This window comes from Epinephelus fuscoguttatus, linkage group LG7 (genome assembly GCF_011397635.1).
Source record: "Epinephelus fuscoguttatus linkage group LG7, E.fuscoguttatus.final_Chr_v1".
In the NCBI taxonomy this organism is placed as follows: Eukaryota; Metazoa; Chordata; class Actinopteri; order Perciformes; family Serranidae; genus Epinephelus; species Epinephelus fuscoguttatus.
The window spans coordinates 40,908,224-40,927,336 of NC_064758.1; the positions used below are offsets into that span (position 1 = coordinate 40,908,224).

The 19,113-nt window shown below is 41.7% G+C and overlaps 1 protein-coding gene across 2 annotated transcripts in view; it reads left to right on the plus strand.

Annotated features, from left to right (window-relative positions):
* spryd3 (SPRY domain containing 3) overlaps positions 1-19,113 on the plus strand; it is an 82,691-nt gene that overhangs the window by 38,379 nt on the left and 25,199 nt on the right. For both annotated transcript variants that reach the window (XM_049580199.1, XM_049580200.1), the window contains exon 7: positions 1,389-1,538. In XM_049580199.1, coding sequence (XP_049436156.1) covers positions 1,389-1,538 — 150 coding nt within the window. The remainder of the gene's footprint in view (positions 1-1,388; positions 1,539-19,113) is intronic.

Below are 19,113 nucleotides of genomic sequence, written 5' to 3' on the forward strand. Positions count from 1 at the left end.
AACTTTCTGTTGCTGCCATTACATAGGTTAGACCCAGCCCTAGACCTCAGGGTGCACATTTTGCCTGGGAGCACAGCTGGTTTCATCTAAAGTGAGTTGGAAAAACAATTGTTACACGAAAATGAGATTACTGTTGTAATTTATCTATTTCTATATGAATTAATGACCTCTTATATGTCACTTTCACTGTGCCTGGTGCTCTGCTGCTCCATCAGCTCCAAAAATAGAAAGTCGGTATGTGGCAGTGAATGTTGATATTGTGGTGGGCCACCACAAATAAATGCATCTGTGGGGACTCTGGATTTCAATAGGAACAGGGTCCTGATTCAGTGTTAAGTGCACAGTAATGCCTCTAACAAGTTGGAATTAACAAGCATGTTGCTTTAGCAAAGCCTTTCTTCAAACTTTTTGGGGCCAAAACAAATGAATGGCCTCTCTTAAAAACCCTGTCATCATAGGGACAAGACACTTTTGTGCTATTCAGTTGGCGTCAAAATGATACACACATTTTTAGATTCAGTGGGACTCGCACTTTCCAAGGATATCATTAAGTCTGCTGTGCATTTTTAAACTCAGAAATCATACAAAAAAATAGACATTATAACTTCAGTACTTGCCTTAGAATCATAGTTTTCTTTTTTTTTTTTTTTCTCAGTATCAATCCAGTGGTAGGTGTCTGTACATCCATGGGTACACTGAAAACAGGAATTTCTAATTTGGCATGCTTTTAATGTTGCAAATTTGCCAAAATGTTAACAAATATTGGCTCAAAATAAAAAAGATTGACTGACTCAGTAGCAACCACAGGCCAGAGGAAAAAAAATGTCAGTGGGCTTTAGCTTCTTGACTCTAATAATATCCGTATCAAATTTTGATAGCAATCCATCTAATCGTTGTCAGACCATTTTACTGATATTTAACATGTCGGGTAGCGCTAGAGCAAAATTTGGGATCACCAAAGTCAGTAGGCTTCATCATAAGACCACGAATGTCTGCACAAAATTCAAATGCAATGCAGCCCATAGATTTTGAGATATTTTAGTCTGGACCACAGCGGTGGACTGATACACGCTGCCATCCCTAGAAACATGCTGCTTGGTGGCTGCTGAAGGGAGAGCTTTAGAGAGAAGTTCAAATCCTGTTTATTTACTAACCTCTGGACATTTGGCCAATCGTTGTCTGAAGTGGGAGAGCTTATTGGTTTGGTTTTGGAAAGCAGTCCAGGAGTGAAAAAGCCTGATGGTTAGAGTTTACTGGTCAGTAACTCATGTTGGAATGTGAGTCTGTATCTCAACATGCTTGTGTTTAATTAGACCCTTTTCATTGTTTGTTTCTTTACATATTAATCCCTCTGTCTATCTCTCACCTCTGTGTATTCCCTTCTTCAGCTCTTGGAGTATGTTGGCAAAGGAAAGAGCATCATGGACGTGGGTTTGGCCCAGGCCCGCCAGCCACTCACCACCCGCTGCCACTACTATGAGGTGGAGATCGTTGATGCTGGGGAGAAGTGCTACATCGCCCTGGGCCTGGCAAGAAGGGTGAGCTTTCTAAGAAAAGAACAACTTTTGACAACTTAACGCACACCTACACTCAACAGAGGAGCAAGTTTCTTTTTTGCACTTGGCCCTTTCCCCCATTTTCCACAGTGTTATACATTAGCCAGTGTAGCCCAATGAACTCAAGGGATATGGACTCCAGGAATAATCCTCCCATTTGCTGACTCTTCCAATCTCCCCCTCTGGTCTCTGTAGTTCAACATGTCGTTGAGCTCACAACATGATAATGATGGAAAACTTAAACAAAATCCTGAATTGGGAATAAGGTGCATAATTGGCATGTGCAAAATGTTCCTAAAGGTCTGTTTTGGACATGTTGCAAACTTGGTGTCTCAGGCCCAGTGTACACGTATACAGATATTTTATGAAACAGATACTTTTCCCCTGCGTTTTGCAAAATAATTCTGTCCATATGATCTTTACCACTCTAGAAAGCAAAAATAAGGTAGCTGTCTTCAGCAGTATCCCCCCGTCACAAAGGTAGCAGAGTTCACAGGCTAATGTTACCTTCTTCAAAACACCTACTAGAGATCTCATAGCTGCTGATTACTGTTCAATTTAAGGATAATGGAACACGAGTGATGCTCCGGACATGCTTAAGTTTTCTCTCTAGTCCTCATTGACAACAATCCCACTCTGGAAACTGTCCCACAATCTGCTGGTTCGACCGGCCTGATCCATAACCACTGCTTCTGGATGACTTGGTGGAGCAAAAGCATTGGGCCTCAGTTCATCCATGGAGTGGCACAACAAACCTAGGTTTAAGTGTAATGTAGACATTAGACAAAGCATTGCTAACAAAACTTTAGAAAACTGGTAGTCGGCCAGTGATGTTGTTGTTTCTGTTGTATGCTCATTACACAAAGCAACAATATGCATGCGCGCATTGAGGAAATTATGTCATTGTTAACATGTTCAGATAGATACACAGTAACCGGAGTTTTGAAAAATCTGCACCTTAAGCCCAGTTCAGACCAAAGAACCGCAATGAGATGAGTTGAAACATGGAACTACTTGCAATGCACTGTTCTGCAATGTTCTAAAAACCTACCAGTTCACACCAATGCAACTACAGGAGACGGTGTATCATCTCTAGTCAACAACTTTCTGCTCTGTTTGCAGCTTTTCAGGCTGGAAACAGAGGGGTCAGTAGGGACAGAGCACCTGCTGCAGCAAGCAAACAAGCCGTCTGCGGTCAGTTTGATTTGACCAGCAGACTTCACTATAAGCCGATTGGCTGTAGAAACAGGTGACGATCTTTATGTTCTAAAACCAACCGTTGGTGATTTGACCAGCTGAGTTGCAAGTGACGCCATCAGCGAGCTTGAATTGAGCTCAGACGGCCTGTTCACACCGCTGCAACTTTTCTCTGCAGTGTTCTAAAACGGTTTGGTCTTGTGGCAAATTATTGGTCTGTACAGGGCTTTGAAAGGCGTTCTAAAAAGATCTCAGTTTTAGTGACCTGAAACTCTGTTGGCGTGTGAATAGAGGCCAAAATGTAGAAAAAAATACCTGTTTTTAAAATTATGTGTGAACAGGGCCTCGGTGTATAGAGAAACGATGAGTGGATAAACCAATAAAGCCATTAATAGAGGACATTGACTTTGTGAAAATAGAGTCTACTAGTAGTAAACATTGTAGTCCTGTGGAAAGCGTTATTTTCATCCCCATTATCCCGCAGCTCAACCATTCTCTTTGGATCTAATGGCCTACTTTTGCGTAGATGAAACACCTCCAAGAGGAAAATACAATTAGAGAAATTTTAACACCTCTCATTTGAGCCCTTATTTCTTTTTCCAAAGAATGCACATGAGGTTCCCATTTCAGCATTAGCATTGCAGCGCTGCAAGTGACTATTACCATGTTAAACTGCTTTGAAGAACAAAACAGACAAACCTGTAGTTGTTTGGGAATCCGACGAGATGCATGCACATTAAGAGATGCAGAGAGTTACAGGGGTTAATATAGCAAGACATTTTTAAAACACAGCTGCAAGGATGTAAAGTATCAGCAGCAATAGTTAAGATCTTGCAGGGCTGTTTTGAATCCTGCTTAGTAAGCTTATAAAGGGCAGGATAAAACTTGTATAAATGTCTGCTTTCTGATGGATGGATTCTCACAAAACCTATTTGCATTACATTTGTACCTAATATTATTCTTCTGACTCAGGAGCTATTTCTTCGACAGTATGGGTTCATGATTTGTGAGTCTTTTACTCCCTGTAAGTTTAGCCTCGAAAGTGTTATGAATGTGAAATATTAGTGAGTGCCAAAGCCAAGGCCTGTGGAGAGCTGCCAGCACTGTCTCTCCCAGGGTCAAAACTCTGCTCCTTTTAATAACAAAAATAAAAGATGAAACTTGTACATCTCTCAGGGTCTCGGAGGCAGTTTATATAAAACGGGAACAGAGGGATGCACAGGTCACTGAATGACATTAAGACAAAGAGAGCTATAGATGCCTACAGAGAGGAAATATACTTACACAGTATGTGAGCGCCCTACTTACAGGTTTCCATCTGAGTCGTGTAAATTTTGAACACTGGCAAATATTAAAATCTGAACATCCATGTTGTAGATGGTCTCTTTAGGTTTGTTGATGTCTACCATCTGACATTAGCAGTAAGATGCCACAATAAATCAGTAAAGCTCTCCACAGATATGCCAAACCACCCCCCTGGTGGAAGCAGTGTTGTCCATATTTCACCCTTAAAGCTTTTACACAAGAAAAAATAAACTATAATGTTGCGGCTACTGTGCACATTTCTGCATTTTTTCAAAAGAGGATAAGTTTGTTTTTGGACATATTTGTGGAAACAGCTTCTGGGTGGGCGTTTCCCTTGGCAGCAGTGGACTGACATCTGAGAGTCGGTGTTGCTAGAAGACACACTATCAATATCTGTGGTGCACTACTGACAGGACGAGGTCGTATCGTACACATGGACGTTGATACAAATGTTTATTTTCACTTTTTGTAGTACTGGCTTTCAGGTGAACTGTCCTGCTGTAGAAAGTGTAAGCTAGCAAGCAAGGATAACTGGGCTGATTCTAGGTAGCCTAGCTTGCTAAGGTTAGCACTGATTCCTTCAAGAAATCACTTTTTGTTTGTGTTATTTCGACACAGTCCTGCACACTTAATGTTGTGTTCATACTGCGTGATGGAAAGGAGGGGTCTAGCTAGCGTTAGCTGTCTGTCTTGGGTCCAGTTGACAGCAACACATTGCTGCCATTTTGTGTTGGTGACATCATTTGAAGCCAGAGCCTGTGCAGTAGCAGTAGGGAAGTGGAGCCAAGGTTACCACCAGTACATGCGTCTGTCCAATCGTGTGCAGCACTGTTGATCATGAGCACACTAATTGACACACACAGCTGTCAATTATGATGTCAGACCTCCTTTTTCTACTATGAAATAACTAAGTAAAACTAAACTTACCAGAAAAACTAACACTTGAACACACATTAGTGTAACAAGATCTAGCGCTGTTGCCAATTTCAGTTTCGAGTCATTTACACTTCAGTAAGATATACAGTACAGGCCAAAAGTTTGGACACACCTTGTCATTCAATGCGTTTTCTTTATTTTCATGACTATTTACATTGTAGATTCTCACTGAAGGCATCAAAACTATGAATGAACACATGTGGAGTTATGTACTTAACAAAAAAAGGTGAAATAACTGAAAACATGTTTTATATTCTAGTTTCTTCAAAATAGCCACCCTTTGCTCTGATTACTGCTTTGCACACTCTTGGCATTCTCTCCATGAGCTTCAAGAGGTAGTCACCTGAAATGGTTTCCACTTCACAGGTGTGCCTTATCAGGGTTAATTAGTGGAATTTCTTGCTTTATCAATGGGGTTGGGACCATCAGTTGTGTTGTGCAGAAGTCAGGTTAATACACAGCCGACAGCCCTATTGGACAACTGTTAAAATTCATATTATGGCAAGAACCAATCAGCTAACTAAAGAAAAACGAGTGGCCATCATTACTTTAAGAAATGAAGGTCAGTCAGTCCGGAAAATTGCAAAAACTTTAAATGTGCCCCCAAGTGGAGTCGCAAAAACCATCAAGCGCTACAATGAAACTGGCACACATGAGGACCGACCCAGGAAAGGAAGACCAAGAGTCACCTCTGCTTCTGAGGATAAGTTCATCCGAGTCACCAGCCTCAGAAATTGCAAGTTAACAGCAGCTCAGATCAGAGACCAGATGAATGCCACACAGAGTTCTAGCAGCAGACCCATCTCTAGAACAACTGTTAAGAGGAGACTGCGCCAATCAGGCCTTCATGGTCAAATAGCTGCTAGGAAACCACTGCTAAGGAGAGGCAACAAGCAGAAGAGATTTGTTTGGGCCAAGAAACACAAGGAATGGACATTAGACCAGTGGAAATCTGTGCTTTGGTCTGATGAGTCCAAATTTGAGATCTTTGGTTCCAACCGCCGTGTCTTTGTGAGACGCAGAAAAGGTGAACGGATGGATTCCACATGCCTGGTTCCCACTGTGAAGCATGGAGGAGGAGGTGTGATGGTGTGGGGTGTTTTTCTGGTGACACTGTTGGGGATTTATTCAAAATTGAAGGCACACTGAACCAGCATGGCTACCACAGCATCCTGCAGCGACATGCCATCCTATCAGCTTTGCGTTTAGTTGGACGATCATTTATTTTTCAACAGGACAATGACCCCAAACACACCTCCAGGCTGTGTAAGGGCTATTTGACCAAGAAGGAGAGTGATGGAGTGCTGCGGCAGATGACCTGGCCTCCACAGTCACCGGACCTGAACCCAATGGAGATGGTTTGGGGTGAGCTGGACCGCAGAGTGAAGGCAAAGGGGCCAACAAGTGCTAAACACCTCTGGGAACTCCTTCAAGACTGTTGGAAAACCATTTCAGGTGACTACCTCTTGAAGCTCATGGAGAGAATGCCAAGAGTGTGCAAAGCAGTAATCAGAGCAAAGGGTGGCTATTTTGAAGAAACTAGAATATAAAACATGTTTTCAGTTATTTCACCTTTTTTGTTAAGTACATAACTCCACATGTGTTCATTCATAGTTTTGATGCCTTCAGTGAGAATCTACAATGTAAATAGTCATGAAAATAAAGAAAACGCATTGAATGAGAAGGTGTGTCCAAACTTTTGGCCTGTACTGTATTTGTGTTTAATCGAAGCTTTGTCGGTAATGAGAGACGAGGACTAGAAGTGGACATCTTTGCACCAAAAATAACTTTACATTTAGCCATTCTGCAGGACGCTTAAGCTGTTAGTTAAAGTTTTCAGGTTTTATGTCAAGCTCATGGTAGATTTGTGCCAAGGGTCATCTACCCAAATTTTGAAACTATTCCAGACGCTTGACTTTTCCAACACCTTGCTAGCGTATCCATAAGTCTGTAAAATGTGGTCGAAAAGATTTTCTATTCACCATTAAGTGCGAAAAAACAATTACATATATATACTCTACCGGCTATACATATATATATGTGTATGTGTGTGTGTGTGTGTGTGTGTGTGTGTGTGTACTGAATGAAAATCCTTCTTAGCAAAAAAATAATTTTAAATTCAGTTTGCTTTTAAAGACATTCAACTCCAAGCCTACATCTTTCACATTTACTGAATTATTTTCTGTGAATTTAGAGACCAAACCGCCAGAATATCCTTTGATGGAGTACATGCTCTCAGTTAAACACACACAGACGATGCTCCCATGGGTGAGGAAGAAGTTGAGTGGTGATAACTCCAGTCCCATTACCTCCTCAGAGTTCCTCTCTCCTCTCTTTTTGCTCCACCACTTTTCTCTCTGCATCTGGGTTTCATTATAAAGACATTAAGCTTAAGTCCAGGAGAGGTGATAAAGCAGCAAATTGAAGGGCTTGGGTAATGACTGTTTACTCAACAGCAGTTGCGAGTTTGCATGCTGGTCTTTTTCACGCAGCATCCCGCGGTAAGAAGGTCTGAATATAAACACAAATCCACTCATTAATGCCTCACAGTCTGCCAGATACTGCCTGTCTGCCTCTCTCTCTGTCTGCTTGTTGTGGTTGCTGACTTCAGGCTCAACTTTGTACTCAATTTTCTTCACTTTACAAATCTCTTTCTCCCCCTTTGCCAACTCGCTCTCTCTTCCCATCTAAACATCCGCAGTAGCCGGTAGAGCTAGGTCGACTGCCAGTTTTGCCAGGCAGGTCCGGTGTACGAGCTTAAACTGGTTTGATTAAATCGAAACCAGCTGAACTGACATTTGTCATTATGACATGTTCTGGCGAATTAAAAAGTGGCCTACATCAGCAACCTGAGCTGATGGTGTCATGACGTTAAACAACATGTAATATAACAATGTGATGAACATAATATTATGTCTGTTTAATAACATACTAATTGAGCTACTGGTATCTGAAACGCTGTGAGCCAACAGGGCAGTATGAAGGAGATCAAATTTCAGTAGAGGTGGGACGAGCAGCGCACGTTGTGTTTGTTGACTAGAAAGTTCATGTGTTATTTTGGGAGACGAGAAAAGACAAGGCGGAGTTAGTCTCTCAAGGAAACTAAAGCTGTGCCAATATGACAACATTTTGGATTTGAAGCCGACAAAAGAGGCGTCCTAACTGGCCGCCAGCGATGGGGTGTACAGTTTGGAGCTGATCCTTTGTGGGGCGCCCTGTTTCTATTTATGTCTGTTGCTTACTTTGAAAGTAGTGGACAAGGAACAACTGATTCATGAAGTTGAAATGAGAAGTTATCTGCACTTTGCCTCCTTATTTCACCACTGACACCTAAATAAGGTGGCAACTGGCTGGAGAAGGATCATCAGGGAGCTGAGAGTTTCTGGTAAATGACCATCACTAATAACAAGCTACTTGCTGTTGGCTTCGTGCGATATGTTTTAGGTCAGTTCCAGTAAATATCACAAATAAAAATGTGTGTTTTCTGCTTCAAAAGTAATGTTACAAACATAGGAAGATAGCAAGTAGGCTACTTACCCATCTTTTGGTTACATCTCCAGTCTGATCTCAAGCGCACAGCTGATAGGTTGCTTACGTGGTTTGTTTACATGACATAACAGGAGTGCATAATTAAATGTGGAAAAACAGCTTCCCTGGTAACATGATAATTGGACACTAATTCACTCTAAGGACATGGTGTCATTATGTTCCACTCGGGGGTGGCTGCTGAGTCAAGTGCATGAACTGTGGTATACTTGTCTGGTACAGCTCTTAATATTAAAGCGGTTTGAAGTTTTTAACACCAAGAGAAGTATTTTAATTTGCTTCATGCTCCTGTGATGACAGTGTTGGCCAGTTGATCAGTCCACCACTTTAATCCCAACTAAAATATCATAACAAATATTGGATGGATTGCTGTGAAAGTTTGTACAGACATTCATGGTTGCCAGATGACAAAGCTCACTTTGGTAATCTCCAAACGTTACATCCAGCACCACAAGCAGTTATTCAGTCACATACCTACTTCTACTTCATGGACGGGCATTATATTTTGTTCATACATACATGGTGCCAAGAAGATGAAGCCGAATGATGTTGAAGATCCACTGACTTTTCTTTAGTGCCACTTTGAGCTCAGTGTTTGTTGTTTAGAAATATCTCAGCAGCTACTGCATTGCCATGAATTTTGGTTTAGACATTCACGTTCCCCTCGAGATGAACTGTAATGATTTTGGTGACCCTCTTACTTTTCCTCTAGTGCCAAAGACCTGCAGAACTAACAACATGCCCATCAGCCTCAGTTACACTCTGTTCAGTGCTAGATAGCAAATATCAGCATGCTAATGTGCAAACACTAAGATGTGAACATTGTAAACATAAGCAATAGCATTGTCAGTGTAAAGATGTTAGCCCACTGACGTTAGATATTTAGTGGTGCTTTTAGCCAAATGCTAAGCACAGCCTCACAGAGCCACCGGCATGGCTGCAGACGCTTAGTTTAAATTGCATGACCAAACATTTTACAATTTCCCTGTACTTTGTTTAAATTCTGGTCAAAGTGCAAAGGTGCCAAACAAAGTGAAAGGATGCGGTTTAAGACGTTAAAATCAAATTGGCTGGTTAAAAAAAGGTGGAAGTGAATTTTTGAATCCCCTAAGCCACTGTAGCCAGTTTCCTGTCCAACAGGGAAGTCAGAGGAATTTGTGCTATGTGATAAGTGTGAATGTTTTGTACGTTAGGTAAACGTGTTGTTTTTAGTGTGCATCTTATCTAAGATCTGTTTTGACCCCACTTCAAATCCAAGACCTGACATGACCTCTCGCTTTCTCTCTACTTCCTCTGAAGATAAGAGACTCCATGAATGTACAGCATGCATACGCTTGGTAGCACGGTTGTTTTTCATCCGGTACACACGGTGGTTGCTAGGCTGTGGGACAAAGAGAGATCTATGCTTAGTTATGGGGTGGAAGGAGCGTTGAGGGTAGATGGAAGTGTGGGGGGTTGCAAGGTAGAAAGTCGGGAGGTACAAAAATCAAGGGAAGCTATTCAGAATATGAAAAACACAGGAGAAAAAGCAGGAAAACCCCCATGTCCTGAAAAACAAACAAAATTCTACAGAAAAAAATAAGCCTGTGGGAGGACAGGGAAGTGAAGAAGCAGGTAGGGGAAAGGGGTTGACTGGGGGGGGGATGGATAGGTGTCATATTCATGACGGAGGACTGATGGGAGACATGTGGTTCGGCTGCCGCCAGTGTCTGGTTGTTTTCTCAGATCATCCATGACACGCTGTCTCTGATGACTGTATTTATATATTTTCTCCTTGTACATAAAATGACACTGCTCAGGAGACTGGAATGGCAGTGCTTCCTCTGTCCTGGTATGCCCCGGTCCTGGGAACAGCTTTCTTCCCTTTTCCTCCTGCGACGCAGCAGTCCTACTGACCATTTTACAGTGCTGCTCCTGTGAACCTGTTTATTCCAACAAGGTCATTTCAGGATAAAACAAAGAAGCAGTCACTGTGCCAAGGCCTCTGATCTGGAGGCTGCAGAACACACAGCGCCACCAGCACAACATTCATGGTTCTTGGTTTAACTTGTGTATTTAATGGCAACGATTTAGTAAATCATTCGATTAGTCAATCACAAAAATGTCAAACATTTGCTGTTTGCATTTTCTGAAATATGAGAATTCTATGGTTTTATTTGTCATATATGACAGTAAACTGACTATTTGGGTTTTGGATCATACAAAGCAAGACTTTGGAAGACAATAGAGAAATTCTAACATGCGCTTTTCACATTTTTATAATTTTGTATACACAATGTTTTAATTTATTAATTAATAATCTGTAGATGAATTGACAGTGAAAATAATTATAAGTTGCAGCTCCACTCAGGATAACAAGCTCTGATATTGACATTATTATGACATGTTGAGCCATTTGTAAGCACAGCACCACAAAGCCTCAAGCATGAGTGTAGATTTATTACCAGCTGCAACAACATCGCAGCAGATGGTATTGTTTTCACCTATTTTGCCCATATGTTGGTCTGTCTGTGGATCTGTGGACAGATTTTGTTAAGGTGATAATGTTGCAACTGTGCAAGATAGTCACAGAATTTTGCAGGTGTGTAGTTGAGATCAAAATGAACACAGCATTTAAAGATGGGTGTCGTCTCATGGGACTGGAAGTAGGGAATGGGCCATTGGCACCCCAACTTTACGACCCTGGCTCAAAAAACTTTTCACAGCTGGAGTGTTCCCATCAAAGGATGGGCTCTAGTTATATTATTAGTTCGCTGTCTGGCCCGTAACTTTACTGTTTTAGTTCACTGTCCCTGCTCTTACTGTTTTATTTTCACAAGCAGATATTTTCAAATGCTTTAAAAACCAACTGCACATCATCTGCTCAGCATCAAACAGCAGACAGACACAGCTGGCTATTGGCTGGTGAACATAGTGTAGCATTTTGCAGCTAAAGAGACATTAACAGATAACAGTTTAAAGGCCTTGACACACTAAGCCGACAATTGGCCGTTGGTCAAAGTTGGGTCGTTGGTGAGCATCTCCTGCCCTTGTCAGTGTGGTGTGTCCCACACTGTTGGTCCTCGTTGGTGCTAGTCAGCTCTTTTTCCGCTAATTCAGTATGTTGAATCAGCGACAGTGAAGCTTGTCGGCGAATGAAATCACTCTGATTGGCAGTTCAGCTCATCGCAGGTGAAGAAAAACAAGTGAGGAGTGTAAACAAATGGCTGAAGTCAAGAGGGATTGAGGTCGGAACAAACTTGTTACACAAGGTAAGATTGTTTTTGTGTAGTCATTGAGCTCTTTAGCAGAAACCTTTCCTGATGGTTTGTGTTATTGTTCACTGGCGCCAGGTAAATATGCTTTGTTCTTCCAACATTGCATCGTGTTAGGTAATATGCTAGCTGGCTAACTAGCGTCAAAATGGTCTTCCGGTTTCCCATTTTTCAATGATGATTACGGACATCCTCTCTCACAGGAGCAGGTGCAGGCCAGGTGCAGTACACACGTGCTTGTTCACCGTCTGTTTGGTGTGTTCATGTGTAACTTTTTGGCCGAGACACAGGCGTTGGGAGGCGACGCAGCAGGGGACTCTTGTTGCTACTACTTCAGCAATGTTAGTGTGCCTTTATTAATATTTCCCTCAGAAGCTGGTCGTTTTGTAGAGACTCCTGAAGAACACACCATTCGCCATATCAACTTAAAGGGTGATGCGTTTTGTTCACAGCCTGTATCTGCTACTTCCAAGTGGCCAAAAAAATTACTGCAGGTTTAAAAGTCAGTAACATTAAAAAAAGATTCCACCCCCCCCCCGGTGGTAATATTGATTGTACCAATAAGTGCTTCCTTGCAATGTAAAAAAGCAGTCTCAACTTAGGCTTGTGTTTGAGCAGTCCTTCAAACTTATCCCCAAGAGTTCCTAGGCAAGGCCTCTAGACTGTGGCCAAAATGGTCGCATATGTGACAATTTATTGTGAATGTATGAGTAAATGACATGTGGGCACTTTCATGCCAGTGACGCAAACTGAAGTCTCTAAGGTGACAAAGTGACAGCTGACTTAGAAACTAGTGTAGCGTGGGTTGAATGCCCCTTGGCAGGTCTGCGTTATATACTTCTGGTGCATGAAATGTCTATGTCTGTTAGTCTCTTAGCTCATCGTGGCACGGCAGCCCTCAGTGTTCGCAGGCTGCTGTTTGCGACATGTAACCAATCAGATAGTGCTGTGGTTGGGACATTAGGTGACGCTAAAGAGAAGTAACGGAGATAGAGAGAGGCAGCAGCATTAGAGCTATTGTAATACATTTTCCAATTAATTTATTTTTTCAGCTACTGGATATATATATTAAAAAACTATTCACATCATTATAATAATAATGAAAAAGGGGTGTGACCAGATCATTTGCAGCTGACAGTTGGTAGCACCAGTGGGAAAGTTAGACTGGAGCCCTGTGGGCCACTGGACACCACCAGCTCTGAAGATGAGTGTTTTTGGGAGTTGAGCAGGAACCTAAGCTGTTGTCTTTTAATCAAAGATGGACGCAGGTTTCTGCAGTTGATGCAGAAAGTACCTGAGTGACTCCCATAAATGAAATTTGGGAGAACCCAAAAGGAAAATTAGTTGTTTGTTCTCAGAACAACACTGTGTGTACTTTGTCCTTTCACCTTTTCTATCACTCATAAAATAACACAACACACGTAGTAATTTATCAGTTTTGTGTGTCAAGGAAAACATTTGCATTATGCACTTGCATCCATAAAAAATGACGAACATGCCCAAACAGATACACACAGATATGCTGTTGTTGTCTCTAATAATGTCAGACGCTTGCTGTCATCGTGTGGGGAGCTGGAGGTTTTAGCCTGATGACACCAGGTTATACAAACAGACCTGCATTAGTTTCCTACACACTTTCTGCCCAACCCCTATAGGTGAGGTTGTGTAGGCACGTACAAACGCACTACTTTCCCTCCCTACAAAATGCTCCCTCAACACACACACCCATACACTCACATCTGTGGTAATTCATATTTTTAGACAGCTCTGTGATATGCCAGTGTGATAGCTGCTGTAGGTGATGGGTATCTGCTTCCTCATGGTTCCCCACTCGACCCGCACCTTTTCTGCTCTTACTCTTTCAGACTTGTTTACTCTGCCACCGTGTGGAAATGCAGGCTGCTCTGATGACACCGGTGTAGCAGCTGTGGATCTGATACTGCAGGGCTTTGCTCCGCCATGCTGTGGACACAACCCCACTGTTTGTTGTTCTTAGGAGCAGCTTGCATTTCAATGATGGCTTCTGCAGGCCAACAGGGGGTAGTGACCATATTTCGAAAGTTTTACAGTACGTGATATTGGACCAGCTGGTTACCACAGTGCTCTCTGTCTAAATGCATTCCTTTATATGTTGATAGAGAAGGAGTGTAGGTGTGATTTAGTGGCGCCACCACTGATTGAAAAACAGAAATCACAGCATTAACTGTTGTAATTTCCAAACCACAATAGGTTGGAATGTTTCTTTTATCAGAAGTGAAGCCGTTCCAAGTCCCACAAAACAATATGATCTGTGCTTTACAGAGTTTATGGCTGAAAATAAACATTATATTCACACTGAGAAGAGGCGAAAGATTGAAATCTTATTTTTACTCTGTCAGATTGTTTTTTTCTGGTATTTAGATATGCTGTATAAAAATATTCTGCCCCTATGCACCACAGTTAACGCTTGGTTAAAAAAAAAAAAAAAGATATCATGCTGATGTTTTTATTTTATGGCGTTTCTATTCTACATGGAGTTGAATTACACTGCAGCAGCTTCAGTTTGCCAAATTCGTTTGAAGACAAAAATGTATTGTTTGTTGCCAGCTGATTGTTCAGTAAGCCATGTCCGCCTTAGTTACTTTTGTTATGCCTGCCAGGCTGCATGGCACACAGTTTACAGTTATGACATTGCCACATCTACGACCCAACATTTTTGTAATTTTTTTAAACAATGGGTCCTTGATTTCAGAGGAAGGCTCGGTTGAAATGATGACTGTCAATAGCAGATTTGTCAGCTGTAGCTAGCTAGCATATTATGCTAACATTAGCTGTATGAGTCAGTTAAAAATGTATTTTCCAGCTGACTTTGTGATGTCTTCAGCTGCCTCGTATTGAAAAAGAATCTTGTGTAAGTCTTAGATATGCACATGATGGCTACATACATGCTATGCTAAAACTCAGCATCCTCATTAGATAATAATCTATGTAGAAGACATGGAAATAAGGAACAGTATTTATCCTGTGTTGCATTATAGAGGTAGTTTGTCCTTTTTTTTTTTAAGTGTAAAAAAAAAAAACAACAACAGGAAAAATGCACGATCAGACTTTGTTGCTTCCAACATATTTCCTTTTATTGGGGCTCATCTTAAATAAATGGTTGTATTTTCAACATTATGTTTTTTCACATTTAACCTTATAAAAGACAACACTCCTAGGATGAGGATTATGTGATGTTTTGAGCAAAAATTAACACTATCTTGGGTTACACTGTTGTGGTTGTTGTGGTTTAAACTTTCTTTGTGTGACAAATCCATCCAACAGTTGACCCTTCGCTAAGTCCCAACCCTCGAACGCAGTCAGGCCAATCATAACGTAGTGCCGGCCAGCTCCAATAAGGGTCCGACAACAACACAGTTGTGCTCCATTGACTTTTATGTAATCGTTTCAGATTTCCTTAATCTTCAGGCTGGTTTGTGGATTTCAAGTTAAACGTTGTCCTTAGGACACGGTTTAATAATGATACTCGTTACCTGGAGAGGTTGGAGAGAGATATACGTTTCTCCCTCGTTCCAAAACCAAAATCAAACCCTGAAAAGTGTAGGGTTAGCTAGCTAGCTACTGAAGATATAGCCTACTGAATGTATACACATGCTGCTTTTGCTATTTAATGGTAAACACCGAATAACTACACACCCTGCTGAAGAGAAACCAGTTAAGGGGAACAGGGGAACTTTGGTGATATTTAAAAAGCTGTGTGTCATCGCATTGTGTGCAGATTAACGTTGTTTGGCTTCATCCACAGCTTCCTGACTGTCCGGCAGCAGAGGTTATAGCTTTATATTCATTGTCCTCTGTCTCAATCGCTAGTGATGTGGTGGTTCACTTTTACACTCATCAGTAGCCTATAGTTCGGCTTTAGCTTTCAGCTGTCTTTATCTTTCTAACCTCTTTTTGCTGCTGAGTTTGTCAAGACAAACGGATATAGAGACAGAGTGCAGCGCGTCATGCTCTGAAAACCACGCCCATCAGAGAGGAAAATTCTCTGGACCACATTATACAACCAACAGCTGAAACGCCAGCAATGTATGTTTGCACCATGTGTCAATCAGAGATGAAAAGCTATATTGACAAACCCAATATTGTTGACCTGTGTCATTGTCTCTTCTCCTTACCTTCTTTATCTTGGAGAAATGATCCAACTGAATGGCCAGTTTTGACATGCTTTGATATTTACAGCTACTTGATCAAATCATGAGGTAAGATCAGCATTTAACCCGACACAGATCAAAACTAGGCATTACATAGCTGAGTTAGCTTCAACCTCTACAGTTTGTCTACAGTTCGTTGCTGTATGTGGGCATACTAAGTGTCAGGATCTCACAGTTCTCCCATATCTTCCCGCTGATGCCTCACGTCTTATTGCACGCAATAAAACCTTCACGCAATAAAAAAGTTATGGGAGAGCAATGTATTCTTTTCCTCTCTGGTGTGGGCAGGAATTAAATGCGCTCTGTCTCTTTTTCTTAGAGGAAAAGTTAGGGGATCACCAGAGGTCAGTTGACTTTATCTTCCAAGGACCATAAATATGCAAACTTTTACTGCAGTTCATCCAACAGTTGTTGAAGTATTTCAGTTTGAACCAAAGTTGTTGACTAAGTGACTTTGCCGTCTCACTCTTTGAAAATAGGAGATGCTGTATTACAGTAAAGCTTTACTTTCAGTGTGTAGAGAAGGGAGTGCTGCTGCAGTTTTTCCCACCAACCCACATTATTTATGGAATATATAGAGCGCACGAGTAGATGTCTCGAATTAGAGATGATGGACACAACAATTACCCGAGAAAACGGCTATGCAAACATGCAACAGTTGATCCATTTATCAGACACAAGTCTGCGGTTTACATTAAAGCACTATAAATCCACCCCTTATTTGTTTAGCCGTCCCTAATGTTGTCTTATTTCAGAGTTTTCCACTAAATCACTGATCAGATCAGAGTCTGTGGGTCATCAATCAGGCAGCAAAACACCCCGATTCTCCTCTTCTTCTCATGGAGATTCAGCCCACATGCCAGTCAGCCAGAGGAATCCTCAGGCTTGTGGTTGAGACGAGGGGGAAGAGGAGCAGACTTGGCGGATCAAGGGTTTTCAGGCTTGGAGGAGTAGCTGCATTCCTCCATGTCTCTCTGTCTTCCTCTGCTGATGTCTCATTCTGTCCTACTCTCTTTCTCTCTCTCTCTCTCTCTCTTTCTCTCTCACACTTTCCCCCCATCCATCTCCATTTCCTGTTCCTCGAGCCCCAATGGGGTTGTCAGACAGGATCGTTGATGTTTCCCTGATGTCCTGTCCTCAAATGCTGCACTCTAGTCTGCCTGGCCCGACCGCACTGTCTGTCTGCAGTGTCCCTATTATTCATTTTTGCACACAGGTGCAGCTAATAGTAATAATTTCATCAGTACTATTTTGTTTTTGAGTAATATATCGCCTCTTCAGACTCTGCATCAGTCAACAGTGGATGTTCTTTTGTTTGGCTGACTGTTTTCTTTTTTTGGACACCGTCCTGGTCATATTTTGGATTCTTGAGACAAGATGGAAATGAAAGGTTACCTGTTATTTGTCCGTTAATACTAGCTGAAAAGAAATGCAGTAGGGAGAGGTCAGCTGAAAGAGAGTGTGAACAAGAAAACAGTTAGAAGATGTAGCGCACAGAGAGATTAAAGAGGAGCGTAATGTCACTGCCCTCCTCCTCCCCCTCCTTTTCCTCTTTTGTTCAATAGTGTGTTTCTACAGTAATGGAGGTGCAGCCAAGAAGACAGATAAAAATCTCTGGTAATTACCTCTGAGTCATACTCTGATCTTATCTGAAAGTTGGCCCACTAGTTATTACTGTTGGCGTGGTGAAACCTGGAGAAAGGTGTATATACTGTACTGTACATGCGGACAGATGGAGAGAGACCAACACATCCTCAGACACTGACCGATATCCTGAAGAGAAAGGAATCCTCAGACTTACTAACATGTTAAGTGAGGGATGATGTGCAGCAAACGGCTCATTATTGTGAAATAAACCCTGACAGGTGATGCAAGACTTTGGCTTATGAGCAAATACATGCAAAACTAATGAGACTCCATCAGCCTCATCTGAGCTTTGTGTGTAGTGATAATAAGCAAATTTAAGCCTGCTAAATTTAAGCCCTGACACACTAGGCTGACAGTCAGTAGGCGGCCAATGTTAGGCCTTTGGTAAATGTCTGTGGCTACTTTGGCATGTTGAATTGGTGGTAGAGTCTGTTGGTGAGAGAAATCACTTTGATCGGTTGTTCAGCTTAAAGGAATGGAGAGGAAATGGAAGTGAAATGACTAAAGTCAAGAGGGCACACACAAGGCTCTTCTCATGTTGTTGTCTTCATCTCATCTGATCATTCCAACACAAAAATATTTTCATACATCATGGCGATCTGAGAGCAAACAAGACTGATGTGAAAATGGCAGGCAAGGGTGGCTTTGTTTGTATTACATAGATATATAATATTAATTAGGTATCAGACTCCAAGATGGCGCCTGTTCAGTCCAGTGGAATTGCTTGCCTGGCGCATACACCAAAACAGTATGTAGCTTTCCCAGTACACGACCCACTGAACATGCGCAGTAGTGTTTCTTCTGCTGGTCCCGCCCGCAAGTTCCAGCTCTGCTCATAGACTACTCATTGCAATGATGTCAGCGATTTTTTTTAATCCCTTTTCCTGTCTCAAAGAAAGTTTTACAAATATAAAACCTCCATGGATAAAAAAAAGAACATTATAGAAAGGGTCATAATTGACCTTGGATACTGGGGAAAAAATGGACACAAGGCTGAGCTGCTTTTTTTGGGACCTGATGTATCATAAGAACAGTTCACGCTGCCCTGAGTCTTCTGGTTTCCCTTTTTGAATGAATGACACAGACTACCGCCACCTGCTGGTATGGAGAGTTATTTCCTGTCATGCAAATGCAGGACGTACTTGTTAGTTGGCTGTTGGCCGTGGTCTTTGTGCTGTGTTTAAGTGCAAGTTTTTGGCCCAGACACAGGCCAAAGTGAGGCGGTGCAACAGTCGGCCTTTGTTGCTTTTTTCCAACTGGGTCAAAGGTTCCATTTGTTTCACTGACTTTCAAAATAAAAGTAATTGCAGCTTGATAGCTTGATAGTGATTTAGATGTCAAAATGTTACACATATACTGCACATCTTTTTACTTTGTTTTATTCTGAAAAATTGAAAATATATTTTTGTTCTCACCTGCTGCCTGCCTGTATGCAGTTCATTTTTACCCGTGCCCGTACCTGTGGACAGTAAAACATTTCTA